A 19449-nucleotide genomic window follows, 5' to 3' on the forward strand; every position below is an offset into this window, starting at 1 on the left:
GGGGTTTTAGGCTGGGTTTCTGTACAGCACTTTGAGATATCAGCTGATGTACGAAGGGCTATATAAATAAATTTGATTTGATTTATAACTTGTCTTTTTGTCATTTTCACCCACTTTTTAGTTTGTGACTGATACCTACTTTATACTGTAGCTTAGCTTCAATTGACAACCTCAATCACACAAACTTTATAAGGCTGCTGTTTTTATAATTAATACTGCACGAGGGGGTGTGTTTTATGGCCGATATACCACGGCTTAAGGCTGTTAGGCGCATCGCGGAGTGCCTGGATACAATTGGATACAAGCCGTGGTATATCGGCCATAAACCACAAACCCCCGAGGTGCCTTATTGCTATAAATTGGTTACCAACTTAATTAGAGCAGTAAATGTTTTGTCATATTCGTTGTATACGGTCTGATATACCACGGCTGTCAGCTAATCAGCATTCGGAGCTTGAACCACCCAGTTTTATAGAAGTGCTTTTGGCACTCCTACAGAAGCCTATTAGTGTAGTTTCATGATCATAGGCTCTTGTGTCAGGTGTGGGTGTGTGAGCAGCATGAGATGCCTGTGTTGGGTGTGTGTGTGATTTTGTCCCAGGCAGGCGTACAGGTGCTACATGTTAACAACTTTCAAAGCTAATCAGCCTCCTCCCACCACTTAACGATTTTTCCTTGATCCCTTATCGGTAACCAACAGCTGGACTCTGTCATCACAAGCCGGTATGTGCCTTCTACCATGCACATTTCAGACACCATGAAATGCATTCTAACCTCGTGGTATGGGTCATTTTGTGTGTTTGATACTAGCCCACGATCAGGAGTCACCATCAGTATGATGTACTGTTTGGTGAATCACTTTCCTTCTACTGTATACATCTATACAGGGTTATGTACGTCTATATAAAATGGCTAATCACAATCCTGTGCGTTAAATTAGTTCATGGCACACCCCCGTATTAGGCTACATGTATTACAACATCGCTAAATTACACCCCTGTATACACAATCACACACACACCTCTGTTTATTGTTTTCCCATGCACTCTTACTGCAAAAGTGTTGCCATAGGAACCTTGAGGTTGGCAGTTCCTCCAAGTTTCACCCATCTCTTGTGTTCCTTGTACTCCACCCAAACACCTACACGGTATGACAGTGTGGCAACAGAGTTTTCCTAATGGTTATGACAAAGTCATGTGAGATGTGGTATGGCATCCATAAAAGGAAATTGACAACCCTGTCCATTGATAAAAGCAGCCATATTTTCCCCTCATGGCTATTCTTGAGGAAGGCTAATGTTGAGGGCATTACCAAAACACCTCAGGTAACACCTGAATTAGTAAAAACAGTGACGGTTATTATCAATCAATAGGCAAATAATAGCCTGGTTAAACCGAACTGAACATGATGTGACATCAGGTAAAACAATGGTCAGCACAATGTTCAGTCTAGTTCAACCAGGCTATAGGCAAATCATTCCTTAATGGTCCCAGTTGCTGTTTATGACATGAGTAAAGTAATTTTATTTGGTTGTACGTAAGTCGATACTTTACAAAAATATAAACGCAACATTTAAAGTGTTGGTCCCATGTTTAATGAGTTGAAATAAAATATCCCAGAAATGTTCCATGCTGACAACCAGCTTACTTCTCTCAAATGATGTGCACAAATTTGTTAACATCCCTGTTAGTGAGTATTTCTCCTTTGCCAAGATAATTCATCCACCTGATAGGTGTGGCATATCAAGAAGCTGATTAAACAGCTTGATCATTACACAGGTGCACCTTGTGCTGGGGACAAAAGGCCACTCTAAAATGTGCAGTTTTGTCACACAACACAATGCCACAGATGTTTTTGAGGGAGCGTGTAATTGGCATGCTGATTGCAGGTATGTCCACCAGAGCTGTTTCCAGAGAATTGAATGTACATTTTTCTACCATAAGCCGCCTCCAATGTTGTTTTTGAGAATTTGGCAGTAAGTACAACCGGCCTCACAACCGCAGACCACGAGTAACCACGCCAGCCCAGGACCTTCACATCCAGCTTCTTTACCTGCGGATTGTCTGAGACCAGCCACCCGGACAGCTGATGAAACTGGGGAGTCTTTCTGTCTGTAATAAATCCCTTTTGGGGAAAAAAATCATTCTGATTCGCTGGGCTTGGCTTCCCAGGCCCACCCATGGCTGCGACCTCTGCCCAGTCATGGGAAATCCATAGATTAGGGCCTAATTAATTGACTGATTTCCTTATATGAACTGTAACTCAATAAAAGCGTTGACATTTTTGCATGTTGCATTTATAGATTTTTTCAGTATAACATTTTTAAACTATTTAGATCAAATCTAAGGAAAATCAAACATTCAATAAATCAAAAGTTCAGTAAATAATAGTTAACTAAATCAAATAATCAAGGCAAACTAGGCAGATTAAACAAAAATCAAACGGCCGTCAAAAGAAATGGGTTAAATAATCTATCAACAATAAATAAACAAACAAATCTGACTGTCCGGTATGGAGTAATGGAAAAATTAAGGGGATGTGGCTGGCAAACCGATATTTAATTTCAGAATTGGTTCAAATTAGGATACGGTTAGGGTCAGAATTAAGGGTTTGGTTAACGTTGGGAATAAGTTAAGGGTTAGAAGCTATGTTTCCATTAACTTCTCCAGTGATTTGTCAACGTTTAGAATGTTTGCATAGAAAATAGATGCGACAATTGCCTGCTAATGTACGTTTCGATCGAACTGTCTTGTGTCGATAAAAACAGCATTAATAAATTGTTGACAGCCTGTATGCCCTCCCACCTAGTATTTAGAATTACTTCAGGCGCCCCTCGTACCTTCAAAATTATTCAGCAATTATCATTTATTCAAAAAACACAATTTCCGTCACTATTTGTCGCAATAAAGAAAAACAAATCCGCCCCTGTCAAACAGATAAAAACATTGTTGATCTTTAGAACATTTCTCCTACAGCTGCCTTTTCCATTATGTTTTTTTTGGTGTAAAATTGCTATTGCTATCGAATAAACCTGAGTCAATGGAAACCTGCCTACTTTTGGATTTTCTCTAGTCTGGCGGTCAATGGGATGCTGGTCAGAAAAGTCCCTTTACTCTCACCCCATGAGTAACTAAACCCATGAGAGTTTCTGGGTTTATTAGAAACATTGATCACATGAGGAAGTTACTTGGTTCCGATTGCGAAGCCCCCTCAAATGTAACTGAGCATATAACAAATGTGTGCTCTCTGCCTCCACTTTACTCTGTTGCAATTGAAGTCTCCAAACCACATTCCTCTCCATCTCCCACTGTTGATAAGCTTAGTAGAGACCCTAATTACGAATGGATGTAGAGTATTTGTATGATAAAATATTTCTCAGTGGGCCTACTAGTTGAGATGTCCCTTGTCTTAGATCACTCCCAATAAGTCATTCTAGGCCTCTATCCTGTTCCTTATTGATAAAAGCATTAATAGCTTTGACATCTGGTTTTTATCAAGGTGCACAGCAGTCTCCTGTCCATAGCTAGGTAATTGAGGATAATGTCAAACTTTATTGTAGATTTGTGACAGGCCATCTCAAAGGGGTCGTCTGACGCTAGTTTCTACTTCACAGTAGGGCTGTTTTTGGTTGCAGAAATGGCTTCTTGAAGATGTGAACTTTCACGTGTCTAAATTACAAACTTGTATGAGAACCATAAATATGAATACAAATGTTAAATGATGAGCCTAGTTTAGCCAAGGAGAATGCACTGAGCTGTATGGGGAGAAAGACGGGATCCTTCATGGATAGCCATGATTGGCTGAGATAATGGTTGGGTTAACCATACTGACGGTTGGTTGTGTGATTACATGTGAATTCTTAAAGAGATGGGTGGGGCTTAAGAGAGTGGGAACGATGCTGAATGGGCGTTCACAAAGAAGAGCTCCCTAGGAAGTGTGAAAATAATTTTCTCCTAAATGGGATAGCAAGTTGATCAACTTTCAAAGCAGCATAACTTTCCCATGTTTAGTCCAACAGTGTATGAAATGCATTTTGAAGCTTTGTATAAAATGTAAAAAACTAAAGCAAGGTCACTTCAATTTGACATAAGCCCCCATAGAGAAATCTGATCACATTTGTGACAGTTTAGCTTGGTTGAAGCCCACTGTAAGGAATATGTACCGGTGATGTATATAACAGACCCAATTTTCTTATGGTATGTGTAAAAGACCATTTCTCTGTTGGAGACATTCTAACATTCTGAACTTTGATTCAGAAAGATGTTTGTTGCTTTTTAAATTCAATTTAATACTTGGAAATGGATTGTGTTACAACAGGGTTTACTGTGTGATGATCCATCTATCTGCTGAGGGCCAATTGTTTTTTTCTTGAGCTGATGGTCGGGCGGCCGGAACTTAATTACAAATCATTTATAAACTGCAAATTGACCGCAAGAAGCCCAAACAGATATATTTGACTAAAACATAATTTCGAACCTTTCTTACGTTTGCAGATGATCACATGCCTCTGTATTGCGCGTGGGAATACTTGGGATCAGATTTCCTAAATGAAAATCACTTGGAGCTGATTTGCTGGTGTTTTTAGTCTTTTATGTGCAACAATGAACATTTTAAAAACTTGGGGGGGCCAAATAAAACCGCCGGCGGGCCGACCAGTTTTACAATATCAACATTTATATTTGTTTATGCCCCCCCCCCCCCCCCCCCCCCCCCCCCCCAACACACACACACACTATAGGAACAGAGTACACAGGCATCCACTAAGATAGGATTGTACTTCATCTTGCCTTGTTTAAGGTTTACAGTACCTCCACTACTTATTAGTATCTAATTACCCACAAGCCGATATGTTATTCTACACTGATCCTTATAGAAACAGAATGTTTCTCCAGACTAACTCCCTAGCAAAATAGCGACAGTGACTTTAGAAAACCTCAATGAGTGACAGTGAACTAATGAACGGGGAGGGTTGAACAAGAGAGGTGAGTGAGGAGAAGGAGGAGTGTGTAGAACAGGTTGGCCCGGTCCTGTGGAACTAAATAGATTGTCTGGGTGTTGAGTCGACACACTTGTTAACAGGGAGGGGCACAGGTACTCTTTCAGTCAGCTTAATCATAGTGCTGACACCAACAGGGACACACACTAAAATACGCACAGGGAGTGTGTATCTTATCTGTGACAGCGAGAGAGGAACAGAGAGTGTAAGGGGACCAGAGAGACTTGAGTTCTGTCCGTGGAGTGGAACGTCCACTCACCAAAAGACCCAGGATGTTCAAGAAGAAGGACAGTACTACCTTGAAGGGGTCCAGCAAGATCAGCACGTAAGTCTTTAAGGAACGATAGCAAACTCGGTCATGCAACCTCCTCCACCCTACCTCCTTCCTCCTTTCCTCTCCTTTTTCCCTAAACTTGGATTTGTTTCATATTTCCTGTGTTTGCTGTTGTTGCCCTCTTTCTCATAGAATCCTCTGGAATCTCCTTTGTTTATTTCATTCCTAACTCCTGGATAATGGAGATTGGAAGACAGATGGTTTACTGTGTGTTTTGGCATGTTGTTTTAGTCAAGAAGACCAACTTTGTTCTTTGTAAAGATATGAAGGGGAATGTTGTTTGTCTCTTTGGTTGTCTTGATGTTATTGTAGGTTTTTATATGGCCTTAGGTCAGATTTGCTCAGGAGTAGCAGTAGAGGGTCTCCGTCACCTGTGTGTGTGTGTGTGTGTTTGTTTTCAGGTCACGTAAAACAGATTCTAAAATTTGATGACGTTTATCAAATGGTACGGCTCATTAGATTCACATTGATTTGGTGACTATTCACGTCATTATAACGTTCCCCGTGGAGGGATATATGATGGCTTCAAGATTTCTACATTACCACGAAAGAGTAGGACATACAGTACTTAGATAAGGTAGATAGGGACACATATTTTTTAGCAATGTTCATCCATTAATTATGACTCTTATGTCAATGCATCATCAACAGCATAGCCTGTAGGCCTAAATTAGCAATAAATCAAATGTCACCCTATAGAAAAATATGAATCACTTGAGCCTCCCTAAGGTTGAAAATCAAACCTGACCTCGGCAAAGGCAGCTTAGCACCAGGATGGTTGGTGTTCATGTTGAGTCAAAGGGGACTGACGTTAACCTGTATGTCTATGGGTGTAACCCTGGTGTAAAGACTCCCGTGAGAAAGATAGGAATGAAAATGTGTGAATACATGGAAGGTGTGTTCGATCATTGTGATGCTATAATAACAGGAGGATTGTCTTATAGTATCCATGCACGACACCTGGACTGAGATGAAAGGTAGAGGTGATGACCATTCAGAGTGAGAGGAGTGCCACTGGTTTCACCCTGCCTCAGGGTCACTGTGTGTCTGATGGCCCTGCTGATCAGGGCAGGGCAGATAAGGCCTCTGTCTGTGCTGTTCAGCTGGTTACTCCACTTCCTATGGGTGTTGGCTCACCCTCTCGCCACGGTGGTGCAAATGGGATATTTAAAGGGAATGTCCTTGTCTGATTGATAGACGGCTTGTCTCTCTGTTATTAAACACAATTGAAACATCTGTATCAGCACTGTGAAGGGTGCTACAGTACAACTGTTGATGAAGCATTTAATGACAGCGAAGATATTTTAGTATAGTAGGTCTATCTTAGTTGTGGCGGAGGGCATTTGTGTAAAGTCTAGGGCCTGCATTTAATGTGTTTAAGGCACTTAAATATTTCACCCGGTCCATCACCTGTAGAAGTTGTCATTGGAGGGATAGTGGTGTTTAAAGAGGAGGTTTGTGAGTCCTGTAGTGCTGGTATTTAAAGGGGAGGTTAGTGACTTCAGTGCTGGTATGGTCCACAGGGGCAGGTTGACGTGAGAACACAAATCTACGTATTACTGAATCTGTCATCTTATGCTGCTGGTACAAGCATATGTAATCTCATTACATCATAATACATGTTTTACTGTTGATAACAACACTTTCATGTCAAAATGTTTCCTTAGGTTAAAAGGAACATGGGCAAAAATGTTGGGGTCATCAAATGTAGTCAGTTCAGCAAATTCAACTGCACAGTTAAAGTAGTGGACTATTTTCTACACATGCGCTGTATATCACCTGAATTGGTGAAATGAATTGATCCCAACTCAGATGAAGTTGTAAGACGACAGTTACATACTGTATTTTACAGTTTATCAGGCAATCTGAATAGCCTGTATTCAAAGCTGTGGAGAAGTATTCAACACACTTCCAACACTCTCTGGAGATCAATGCTCTACCTGGGAGAGTACCCACTAGGTCGGCAGAGAGAGAGAGCAATACAGGTCGTCACAGTCACACAGAGGGAGTGACAGAGAGACAAACAAATAGTTGAGAGAGACAAACAAACAGCGTTTTGGGAATACTCAGGTGGGGCAGGGGAAGTGATTCACCCTCCTGTTGATCCCAGGTCGTTACCTCTAGAGACCATTGGTGTACGCCCCAAATGGCACACTATTCCCTGCGTAGTGCACTACATTTGACCAGAGACATGGTCAAAAGTACTGCACTACGAAGGGAATAGGGTGCCTTTTGGGACTCACATTGGTTTCAGTTCAAGAGTCTTATGTAGGGCCAGGAGTTTTTCCTGAACATCAAGAACTCAGTGCCCTAGTTATAGGTTCTAGCTATGGCCCAGAGTTCTTCCTGGTCAAGTCACAAAGACTTGGTCCTAGTCATACATTTGGACTTTTGTTAGTCTTGGATAAAGTGTTGATTTTGGACAAAGGGAAGTTAGTTCACGGAGGACATCTTCACACACATCTACTCTGTCTGTGTCACTATCTATTCTTAGCCTGTGGTTTTATATCTAATGATTTGGCGTGTTAGGTTTTGTAATTGAATAGCTTACACAAGGATAATGGCCTCAGCATCCATCTTAAATGTTTAGAACCTTGACCTTCATTGGTCACTTAAGTCAAGGACAACAACTCAGACCCTCGTAAATGGTCCAAAACTTCTTTTTTTAAAAATTATTGATAGGATTCAGACAGAGATTCCATTTCCACATTCCTCTCTCTGCCTCTTTCCTCTTTGCATTTTGTATCTTCTTTGCTATTTTTCTAAATCAGATCTTTAACCTTTAACCTTTGCCCTCTAAACAGTTCCACAGCCAACGACTTGGCCTTGGTGATTGCACGCATGCAAAAGAATTCCGACCAGGTGGAGAAAGATGTCCTCCGGGCCGAAGAGCTACTTGCTGTGGTGAGAACACATACCGACGGACTCTCTCTTTCTTTCTCTCTAAATAATAGTGTTTTCATGGACTTAAATTCTGGCCACTATTCGTTCTCTGGACTCACCTACTGTCTTCACCCCCATTGCCATGTAGGATGAAGAGAATGAGAAGAAAAACCGGCCTCTCCAGCACCAGAAAGTGGTGGCAAGCAACCTGTCTGAGGCTGAGGGCCTGCTGAATGACCTCTTCCTGGATGTGGACAAGGCCAAGAAGTACAAACACCCCCAAGGCAGCGAGATAGAGAGCGAGTGAGTGACCTCTTCTAGGCCCATCCCACTGGGCACAGACATGAATTCAACGTTTATTCCACATTGGTTCAACATAATTTCATTGAAATGATATGGAAACAATGTTGATTAAACCAGTGTGTGCCCAGTGGGATATCTCTTATGAACGCTGATATCATTTGGGCTCTTTAGCTGCTTCAAAAAAATGTGTCTCTGCAGAAATCCATCTTTCCCTTTAAGACATTTGATCATTGGGGGATACAGTGAGGGTCCAGCCTGATTTATTTACTAAAATGTGTTTCTCTTGCCAGTTCTCTTTGTTATCATTCTCATGCTAAACATACTGAACGTATTTTCCCCTCCCTTCCTCAACCTTTTGGTCATTCCAGTGTCAGTCACCTTCATGACCGCTGGCTGAAAGACTGTGCCTTCTACCGGGACATCTATGAGCCTGTCAACGATGTGGAGCTGAAGCCCAGAATCGACTGGGCTTCAGTGCTCAATCAGAAACAGGTAAAATCAAGTGTCCTCTTCTTCTTTGGCAACTAACTTAAGACCAAGCCCCCCTATTGTAAACATCCTTATAGAATCATGGTGCTCATCCCCTTGACAAACTGTTCTGTTGACCAATCCAAACTAAACTTTACTTCAGTTGTACTATATACTGACTGACTTAGCTAACACAACAGTACACAACACAACTAACACAACAGTACACAACGTTCAGTTCATCGTTATCCTACAGTTCATGTTCATTTAAGATACCCCATAAGAATGCATACTACCATAAAGCCTCTTTAGTTGAGTCTAATTGTGTCCATGACTGACCATACCCTTCTGCGTGTCTGTCTCTCAGAGGGAGGTGAACACAGAAGAGTACGGGCCCACTATGGCTGACCTGAAGAAGCAGATCGCTGCCCACAACATACTGCACAAGGAGATCGAGGCCTACAGCTCTCAGCTCAGCCTCAGCTCCACCAGCACCAAGGTAACCCCTTCAACTCTCTCATCTCCGTGACGATGAATTCAAGGGTTCATGGATTTAATGGTCATGTTTGGAAACATCTTGTAGCTAGTGAACATGACAACAATTAATTTGTGTTTCAGGAGGAGTATGCTGCCATCAAGAAACAATACAACAATATTTTGGTAAGTCATAGTTATCATATGGGTACTATGAGATCCAGAGGATCTCCAAATGAAATCCCACCGATCCCATCAGAGGAGGCTGGTGGGGGGAGCTTTAGGAAGATGGGCTCATTGTAATGGCTGGAATGGAATCAATGGAACGGCATCAAACACATCAAACATTTGGAAACCGCATGTTGGACTCTGTTCCATTTATTCCATTCCAGCCATTACAATGACCCCATCTTCCTATACCTCCTCCCACCAGCCTCCTCTGATGGGATCGGTGGGATTTCATTTTCAACCTAAAAGTAATTGAAACATATGTTCTCTTTTTTTGGTGTGACACTTCACAGTTGTTATATAATATTGTTCTATTCCCACAGGACAATTCAAAATGGCGGCACCACTACCTAAGCAGTCTGTATGACTACATGCAGAGCTGTAACAAGGAGCTGACTTATCTCGGAGACGAACAGACCAAAATCCTGAAACAGGACTGGAGCGACCACATGTTGGACCCTCCAGACGTCCGCAGACAGTATGAGGTGAGAGTCCATCTTAGGGGTCAAATAGAGTGTCACTCAATGTCAATAAGACTTAATATAACAATAAAGTATGAAACTGTTGCTTGAGGAGCTGCTTCATAGGTTTCTGGATGTACATTTAGTTTCCCATTACTGAATGAGCCATGTTCAGGGACATCATATATATTTTTTTCTTTTTTTTTATCTCAATCAGAACTTCAAGAACAACAGCTTGCTGTCCCATGAAAGCGAAGTGAACAAACTCCAGGATGACGGTGATCGACTCCTTGAGCTGAAGCACCCGGCCAGCACCACAATACAGGTACACGCCAATAACCAATTAAAACTTTAAGTACACCTCCCCTTCTAGACGATTAGCATTTTACATTGTCTTCAATCAAGAATCAATCACTCTTCTATAGATTAGACTTCTACATTTAGGTCCACCAAGTTTACAATGTTCCTGAAAGATATCGAGATTTTCCCTTTACGTGATGCCTTCATCTTTATACTTGTTTCAGGCTCAGAGAGATTCTTTGCGGAATGAGTGGCAGAAGTTCCTCAACCTGTGCATCTGCCAAGAGACCCATCTGGATTACATAGAGGATTTCAAGAAGGTACATGTCACTCAGAATACATTAACAAGGCTTCATAGTATCTACATCAGCTTAGAATAATATTCAGATTCCTGCTTTTATTGTCAGAATGGAAAGGGTATCTTCTGTTTGGTTTTGAACCAGAAATGTCCCTAAGCACATTACCATAGACATTCAAACTGCAGCATGATCAGTAACCTGGATAGGTCAAAGATACTGTATGTGAAAAAGGTACCATGTTCTGATGTGTTGTCTGTCTGTGTCCCTGTTCAGTACCAACTAGATGTGGAGACACTATCGGAGTCTCTGAGTGAACTCAACTCTAGCCTGAAGAAAGTGGAAGGCACAACTGGGAAGAGTGGCTCAGCGATGACTCTTCAACTGGAGGTAAAATAAGATATTGTTTATTAGTCCATACTAGATGGAAATCTTCAGCTTTTTTCCCAGCCTCTCCGACACACACACACACACACACACACAGACACAGACACACACACACACAGGTAATGCCAGGATGTGAACACTATTATCTAGTGTTCGCAGTAAACTTTCAACACGCCCAGGAAACAAAGATGCTACATTGCATTTCATATTGAACAGAAACAAATAAAACTCATGCTTTTACCTCTGCACATTTATTATCAATGTAAAATATATGTACAAAAACGTATTTCAAGTCCAGACTTTTTTTCTACAATGTCACTTTGTGGGCTTTAACTCCCTGCACCACAATAGGGAAATAAATGGTAGTGTGCGTGTTAACACTTCACTTCTAAAGACATTGCATCTCTTTCACACATTATCAGATGTTATCATGACATTACCCTACTACATTATGTAAATAATGTGAAGAAAAAGGGTTATGCCGAAATGCAATGCAGGTGGTCCTAATTCCGCAATTTCGCTTTACCACTCTCTCTCCTTCTCTCTTTCTCCATCTCTCTCTCTCTCTCTCTCTCTCTCTCTCTCTCTCAGGCGGAGGAGAGCACGGTGCAACGTAATGAGCAGCTCTTGGCTGACCTGAGGAAGAGGAGCACCACCATCGCCCCCCTCAAGCTGCGCCGCTGCCCGCCCACCAGGTCCACCACCGTGGATTCCCTCTGTGACTGGAAGACTGAGAAGGTATGACCAGCTGCTCTGACCTCTCACCTTTTAACTTTGACCCTGTCCTGGAGCCTCCACCACAGGTTACGGTATGAAGTCAAAGCGGGTTCCAAACCTAAATAGAATCTTTGATAAAGCTAACCAAGCAATGACGTGACTACTAGAACTGAATATAATGCTCTACCACGGCACTGAGAGGTGTGTCAAGGCATGCGACGTAATGTAGGCTCATGTAAACATCACAAAACCAAACATTACTGTAACTAGGGAACTCACTAAAGTAAATTAAAGTTCCTAGATACCTCAGTATTGGACATTGTGTTTGTGAGATGAAAAGGAATATTTACACGTGATCTATTCTGAGGAAGGTTCTCTCTTTGTGTTCTTTTAGGCTGATCTCACTCGAGGGGACAAGTTCACCCTCAAGTCGAATTCAGACGTTGAGAACTGGAACGTATTGACCAGCAGTGGGGCAACCAAAACCTTTCCAGGGGTCTGCTTCCTGATCCCACCCCCTGACCCAGAGGCCATTGCCACCGTAGACATGTAAGCAACAGGAGAATGTCATTTATGTCAATTATATGACAAACATATGGAAAAATAATACGTCAATTTTGTGAATGAAAATGCCTCAGTTCTAACGATTTTTGTGTGTGTGTGTGTGTGTTTGCGCGCACAGACATGGTGATGTGCTTGACGACATCAAGAAAAGGAGGGCTGTTTATTTAGGCACAATGAAAGACAAGATCCGTTGTGTCGAAGAGAAACCCGTATACACAGGTGAGAAAAAGTTGCTCCATTAATCCCAGTACCCCAAAACAAAGCCTTCCAAATAACTCTGGAACTGATCCTGTTACTGCTAGGATCCTTAACTGTAAATAAGGAGAAATGGCTTCTCCAACTTTTGATTCAACATTGTCCCTAAACCACATTGTGATATCACATTCAATTCATCACATCATGTAAACCCCAAGCCAAAGTGTAATTATGGGACATATACAATGTGTGAAATTAACTCCGGGTGCAGATATAATGGCACCCTATTGCCTACATTGTGCACTACTTTTGATTAGGCCAGATTATCATTGCCCTGTGTCCCCCACGTAGCCCCACCGTCCAACCCCAAAGCTAAAGCCGTGGCCAGTCAGCTGGATAAGCTGGATGAGGACCTGGTCAAAGCCAAGCAGGGCATGTTGAGCCGTCTGAGGGCCCCGCTGGACCGCAGTGACCCCACTGCCGACCTGGCCAAGAGGCTGAAGGATCAAGAGGTGAGAGAGAGAGAGAGTCTTGTTTTTAACTTTATTGAAACAGATACAAGTGGAAATGAGCAAGGAGACAGAGAAGGAGGGAGAAAGAGAGTAGAGGTGGAGCCGGGATTCGTACCCATTACCCATTAGACCAGCCTCAGGCACAGTCTAAGGGGACAACCGAAATGGCACCCTATTCCACTACTTTTGATAGACGTCTACCAGCCATTGTAACTGTACAATATATCTTCATGCTGTTAAACTCACTAAATCTGAATAATTATAGGTTGACATTGATGACATTGATGGATTCGTGCCTCCTAAAGATGATGATGACAATGATGATGAGTCTAATGTCTACGGCGATGATGATGATATTTATGCTATTGTTGGTGAGGATGGTACTGATCCTAATGATATGGTGGTTGTATCTCTTGTAGAAAGCAGCAGATGCTCTGGCAGCTATGGAGCAGCCGAAGTTGGAGAAGGACATCTCCAAAGGCCTTGCAGCCAAACTTCAAGCTGCCAAGGACAAGCAAGATGGCATCGCAGCCCTGGCTGACCTATTTAACAAGAAGTACAACCATTTTACAAACATACATTATCACCGATCACCTGTCTTATCGATATATTATCAGAAAATAGAATCAAACAGCAGATCTTGCTGTAAATTTTTTGCCATTGCCATTTCTTCTATAGGGCTAATGCATCTCTGAACCTGGAGAAGCAGATCAAGAAAGTGGATGGCATCGTCTCTGGCTTTGAGGAAAAGCTGAATAAGGATGGCCCTATCCCAGATGTCCCTAATGCTATTCAGGCCCGCACCCAGGAGATCCAGGTGGGTGGGACATTACCAGTGCACCCTATTCCCTATATAGTGAACTACTTTTGACCAGGACCATTACCTACACTGCCTTGGATTAGTGTGCCATTCTGGACACAACTCAACTTTCTCAAGAGAACCAAATAGAGTCTACAGTATCCTTGAACAAATTGGACCAGAGAATACCCTAGTAGTTGACTTGAAGTAATAAAGGACTATATCATTTGACTGCACATATCAGTCATCCGTTCTAATTGAGCTAAAAGCACCCCACCAGGACACATATTTATCATATTGGTTCTCTACAGAGTCTGCGTAAGGATGTGGCGGGCTCTCAGGATGAACTGAAGAAGCTGGGCCAGGACCTGGAGACCAGCGAGCAGCTGTGTAGTTCCCTGCAGCAGGGCTACCAGGAGTACTGCCCAGACATCCATCGCCAGGGGACCCAGGTCAAACAACTACAGAACCGCTACTCTAACGTCAACAACCAGCTGAAGGAGAGGTGAGCCCAGGGCCACTTTGCCTGTTAGCTAACGTTGACCACACACACCATGTCTGCAAATATATGGTATCAAAAAAGTCCATTTGTTTGCTCGAACGTCAGATGAAAATAATAATTGTTTTCAGTTTGTCACCACAAAAGTGTTTTTCATTGTGTTTTTCTGTCTCAGAGAGGGCCTCTTGCAAGAGGCTGCAGGCAAGAACCAGGAATTCCAGAACACAAGCAAATCTCTGAACTTCTTCCTGAAAAATCTGCCCGACAACAAGATCAGCCCCAGCGATGACCTATCACAGGTCAACTCCAAGCAGACCTCCCAGAAGGTCAGTCTGTTTGTGTTGTGTGTCAAGAAACTCTGAAATTGTTGGTGATATTCTTAAAATATCATTGTAAGACACATATTTTGCAATCAAGTTTAATTTAGTCATTTTTATTGCAGAGGGTGGTGGATGACATCAAGAGGAAGGGAGACGACCTGGACAGAGTGCTTGACCTTTCCCAAGATTTGCAGAATATCCTCAATGTAAGACTCCGATTAAGTTACATTATCCTACTGCATCATGATTAACCTTGTATTTGTGTAACAGATATTTGAATATTTGGATATTGAATAATAAAATCTTTATTTCAACTGCTTGTGCAGGAATATGAGGTCAACACTGACAAATACAGCAGCACCCTCGACAATGTGGGAGGCAAAGATTCCAAAACACGTCACACCTCCACCCTTGCTGATACTGTGCAGAACCAGGTAATCCACAAAGGATGGAAGTCAATAGACACAAATAACATTCATGTTTATCCACTTCTATGCAGACCAATGTAGGGCGCGTCATGTTTTCCTGCATGTTTTCTTGAGCACTGTGAGCTGAAGGTTGGCTGTACTTCTTTGTGTATTACAGGAAAAGGCTGTGGTGAACCACTATGCTAAAACGTCAGCTGAGAATGACCAGCTGCTCAATCAGATGGGCTTTGCTAAGAACCTCATCGCTCAGGTGAGTTGGAAAATCTAGCTAAACATAAAACTTCTTTCCCACTGCCAGTTTTGATCAATTGAATGTGTTTCGGATACAAAATTATGAAAATGTTGAAGTATTTTCCCTGAAATTGCTTTTAAAACTATGCTTTTTTGGTTTTACTTTTTGCAGAAACATGAGAAACAATCCATAGAACCGACCATAAAATCAACCATGAACATAAAGAGCCTGCAGCAAGAGTTGAGTGCGGAGAGCGATAGACGCAGCCGTGCTGAGACTGACGTGGCAACGTTCAAGACCAGGATGCTGTCTCTGAAGAGCCGTAAAGGGATGCATCGAGTTGAGGAGAAGGAGGTGCTCGAGTACTACCGCGACCCTAAACTGGAAACCGACCTAAAAGATCTAGAGGACCAAATCCACAAAGAGGCCTTGAAGCGCAGCCGTACCCAGGGTGAGATCGAGGGTGTGAAAATCAAAATCGCTACTTTTGGGGACGACCTCAAGTGCGTCAAGCCCAAACTGGTGACTAGAGAGGTGACTGAGTTTGAGAGAGATCCTCAGTTGGATGTAGAAGCCTCCAAGTTAAAAGATGAGATTGGCAAGATAAAGAATGAGGTACGAGTAAAAGAGGGAGAAGTCATTCAACAGAAGACAGAGGTCACCATCCTGAATGCTACAAGACCCAACATCAGGGAGAAGGTTATGAAAAAGGAGGTGATTCGATTGGAGAAGGATCCAGAGATGCTCAAGGCTGTTAAAACCTTTGAGAAGGAAATCACAGATGAAGGCAACAAGAGCAAGACTCTGAATGATGAGATCTTCCAAACAAGGAGCCAGATCAATGCATTGGAGAGGATCATTCCCACCATTCAGCCCAAGGTGGTCACCAGGGAGGTGAAGAAAGTCGAACAGGACCCTGAGCTCATCAATGAATCCAAGAGGATTCGATCAGGCCTAGAGGGAGAGAAAATTGAGACAGACTCCCTGGTCAAGGAGGTCTCTCAGCTCAAAATTCGGTATAGCGAGGTGGGGCAGTGGAAGCCCAAGGTCGAACTCAAGGAAATTGTCAATGAGATCTACCGCATAGATCCACAAACAGAGTCGGAGATAAAGCGTCTGAAGAAAGATGTTCAAGACTTCAACAAGCAGCGTTCTGACTTACAGGACCAGATCACTCTGGTCATGGTCGATCTGGAAGCCCTGCGTTCCAAGAAGCCAAAGGTGGAGCTGAAGGAAGTCATCCAAGATGTGGTGAAAGAGGAGAGGAGCCCTGAGAACGAAAGAGAGATACAGAGGCTCAATGATCAGGTGAACCATGTGCATCGAACTTATAATAATGTAGAGGACCAGATTAACCTCCTGAGAAAAGAGAGGGACGAGTGGAAAGCAGAAAAATCCAAGGTGGAGACAAAGCTGGTGACCAAAGAGATCTTCAAGTATGAGGATGATCCACTCTTGGAGAAGGAGGCAGATCGGCTGAGAAAGGAGGTACGCGATGAGCAACAGTGTCGCCGTACCACGGAGGAGATGGTGTTCGACCTGCAAAACAAGTACATCCTGCTGGAGAGACAAAAGCCAGAGGAAAAAGTGGTGGTGCAGGAGGTGGTGCGTCTACAGAAGGACCCCAAGCAAATAGTTGAGCATGATAAGCTTGGCAGGAGCCTTGATGAGGAGGTTAAGTCCCGCCGGCAGCTAGAGCTTGAGATGCAAAAACTTAAAACCTTAGTGGAGGAGAAGGAGAACATCCTAAAGCAGAGTGATGAACATCAGAAGAAGATTAAAGTGGAGTCTGAACTGAAACAGATCAAACTGCGCATCAAAGAGCTGGAGAATGCCCCACCGCCCATCGAGGAGAGTATCGTTGTCGAGGAGGTCCTGAAAGTTGAGAGAGACCCTAGACTGGAGAGGATGACCAACGGTCTTCGCTCAGACATGGACAAGGAAACAAATGACGTCCTGAATATTCAGAGAAACATCAGGAACACTAATGTCAAGCTTGAGCTCATTCAGCGAGAAAAGGCCGTAGAGAAGACGGTGTACAAAGAGGTGATCCGGGTGGAGAAAGACCAGGCTGTAGAAGCAGAGAGATACCGCCTGAAGGGCCTGGTGTCTCAGGAGAAACATGCCAGGCAGGACCTGGAGGAAAAAATCAAACAGCTCTCTGACAAATTCAACCGACTGAATGGCAGTCAGTCGAGCACTTCTCGGGAAGAGACAAGTCTCATTCTGGCCAGGGACGCCTCGCAGAGGGAGAAAGACAACCTCACCCGGGAACTGAGGAAGTTGGAGTCTGAGAGGCAAGACATCAGCTTATCGTTCCAGCAGCAGACCAAGCTGATGAGCGAGAGAAGCCAGATCAACAGACAAAAGAGCGTCAAGATGGAGTCTGATGTGCAGCGTCTAGAGAGGGAGATACTGGACGAGAAAGACACGATCCACCAGAAAGACAACGCCATCAGGATACTCCAGAGGGAAAAGGAGAAGGAAGACAATACAGAGACCCAGACAAAGGAGACCAATGTCTCCACTAAAATCACCATCTTGGACCCTGCTACTGGCAAAGAACTATCTCCATATGAAGCCTACCTGCAGGGACTGATCGACCGTGCCCAGTACATGCATCTGCAAGAGCTGGAGTGTGATTGGGAGGAAATAACTTCGATGGGACCTAACGGAGAGACCTCTGTGCTGCAGGATCGCAAGAGCGGCAAGCAGTACTCTATCAAAAATGCCTTGAGAGATGGAAAACTGACCCAGTATGATTTGCAAAAATACAAGGATGGGAAAATGCCCATTTCAGAGTTTGCACTTCTTGTCGCAGGTGAAAATGAAAAACAGCCCAAGTTCAACTCAATCACATCAAAGCTGGAATCCTCGCTAAAGTCGTCCCCTACCAGCAGCGCCCCTGTTCCTGCCCCTAAGGAGAGATATCCTATCGCTGGTGTAATTGACACAAACACCAACACGTGCTTCTCCATACGCAGTGCAGTGGCCCGCAAGCTGATCGAAAGCGGCACGGCACAAAAGCTGTTGGAAGCACAGGCTGCTACAGGGGGCATTGTTGACATCAGCAACAAGGAGAGATACTCGGTCCACAAAGCAGCCGAGAGGGACCTCATCGATTCGAGCCAACTGCAGAGTCTACTCAATGCCCAGAAAGCCTACACTGGCGTGGAGGACCCCGCGACCAGAGAACGCCTGTCGGTGGGAGGGGCCGTCCTGAAAGGTTGGATGCCCAAAGAAACTGCCCTGCGTTACATGGAGGTGCAATACCTGACAGGAGGGCTGGTAAATCCCAACAACACGGACCGTGTGGGCATACAGGAGGCCATTGGAGCCAAGATGATTGACAGCACCATGATGAGAGAGCTTCAGGACGAGTACAACTACGCCAAGGAAATCGTCGACCCCACAACAAAGGATAAAATCAACTACAAGCAAGCGATGGCCCGCTGCAAGACAGATCCTCAGTCTGGCCTACTGATGCTACCTGCTTCCTCCAAAGTGTCTGGCAGCAGCTACACCCCTACATACAATTCTCATCGATTTTCTCCTAGATAATAGACCTGTTAACAGTGTGCTTGGAGGGTATTCTTGTCTCTAGGGTGATTTTTAATATGAAGTCAAATTATATTGTATAAACTTAAATATCAATACTACCCAGAATGTATCATTTTAATTTTGTCTGAAAATATTGTGTAGCTCACTGTAAGGTCATGATTGTTGCTGCCGAGTTGCTTTTGTTTACCAAAATTCTTTGGAGATGGCAGAATCTACTTTAAAAAAGGAAAGACACAAAGGAGTTTAATGTTTTTTAAAAATGTATCCTTGATATTATTGTTTTACTAGAGCTGATGGGACATGGTGCAATGTTATTGACTAAGTCTTGCTTGTCTATTTCTTACCTTCCTGACACTGATCCTTTTAAATGCAACCTTGATACTGTATCAAGAAAATAATTACTCATTAAAGATTATATTGTCAACATGCTTGCTTCTTCAATTACAACAAAATAAAATAATTAACTACCAAAAAATAAAGCAACACGATAAC

General features: G+C 43.2%; 1 protein-coding gene across 1 annotated transcript; it reads left to right on the top strand.

Moving 5' to 3' along the window:
• Positions 1-5046: 5046 nt before the first annotated feature.
• On the top strand, positions 5047-19383 carry LOC109875948 (envoplakin). The gene is made up of 22 exons (XM_031829721.1): positions 5047-5321; positions 8135-8234; positions 8362-8516; positions 8885-9008; positions 9352-9483; positions 9603-9644; positions 10010-10171; positions 10365-10472; positions 10672-10767; positions 11020-11133; positions 11722-11868; positions 12242-12396; positions 12530-12630; positions 12958-13118; positions 13538-13674; positions 13797-13935; positions 14229-14422; positions 14592-14742; positions 14859-14942; positions 15063-15170; positions 15322-15414; positions 15568-19383. Exons 1-22 carry the CDS (start codon positions 5269-5271, stop codon positions 18955-18957), a joined length of 5946 nt encoding a protein of 1981 aa, XP_031685581.1. The 5' UTR covers positions 5047-5268; the 3' UTR covers positions 18958-19383.
• Positions 19384-19449: the final 66 nt, after the last annotated feature.

The sequence above is a fragment of the Oncorhynchus kisutch genome, linkage group LG1 (genome assembly GCF_002021735.2).
Source record: "Oncorhynchus kisutch isolate 150728-3 linkage group LG1, Okis_V2, whole genome shotgun sequence".
Lineage (NCBI taxonomy): Eukaryota > Metazoa > Chordata > Actinopteri > Salmoniformes > Salmonidae > Oncorhynchus > Oncorhynchus kisutch.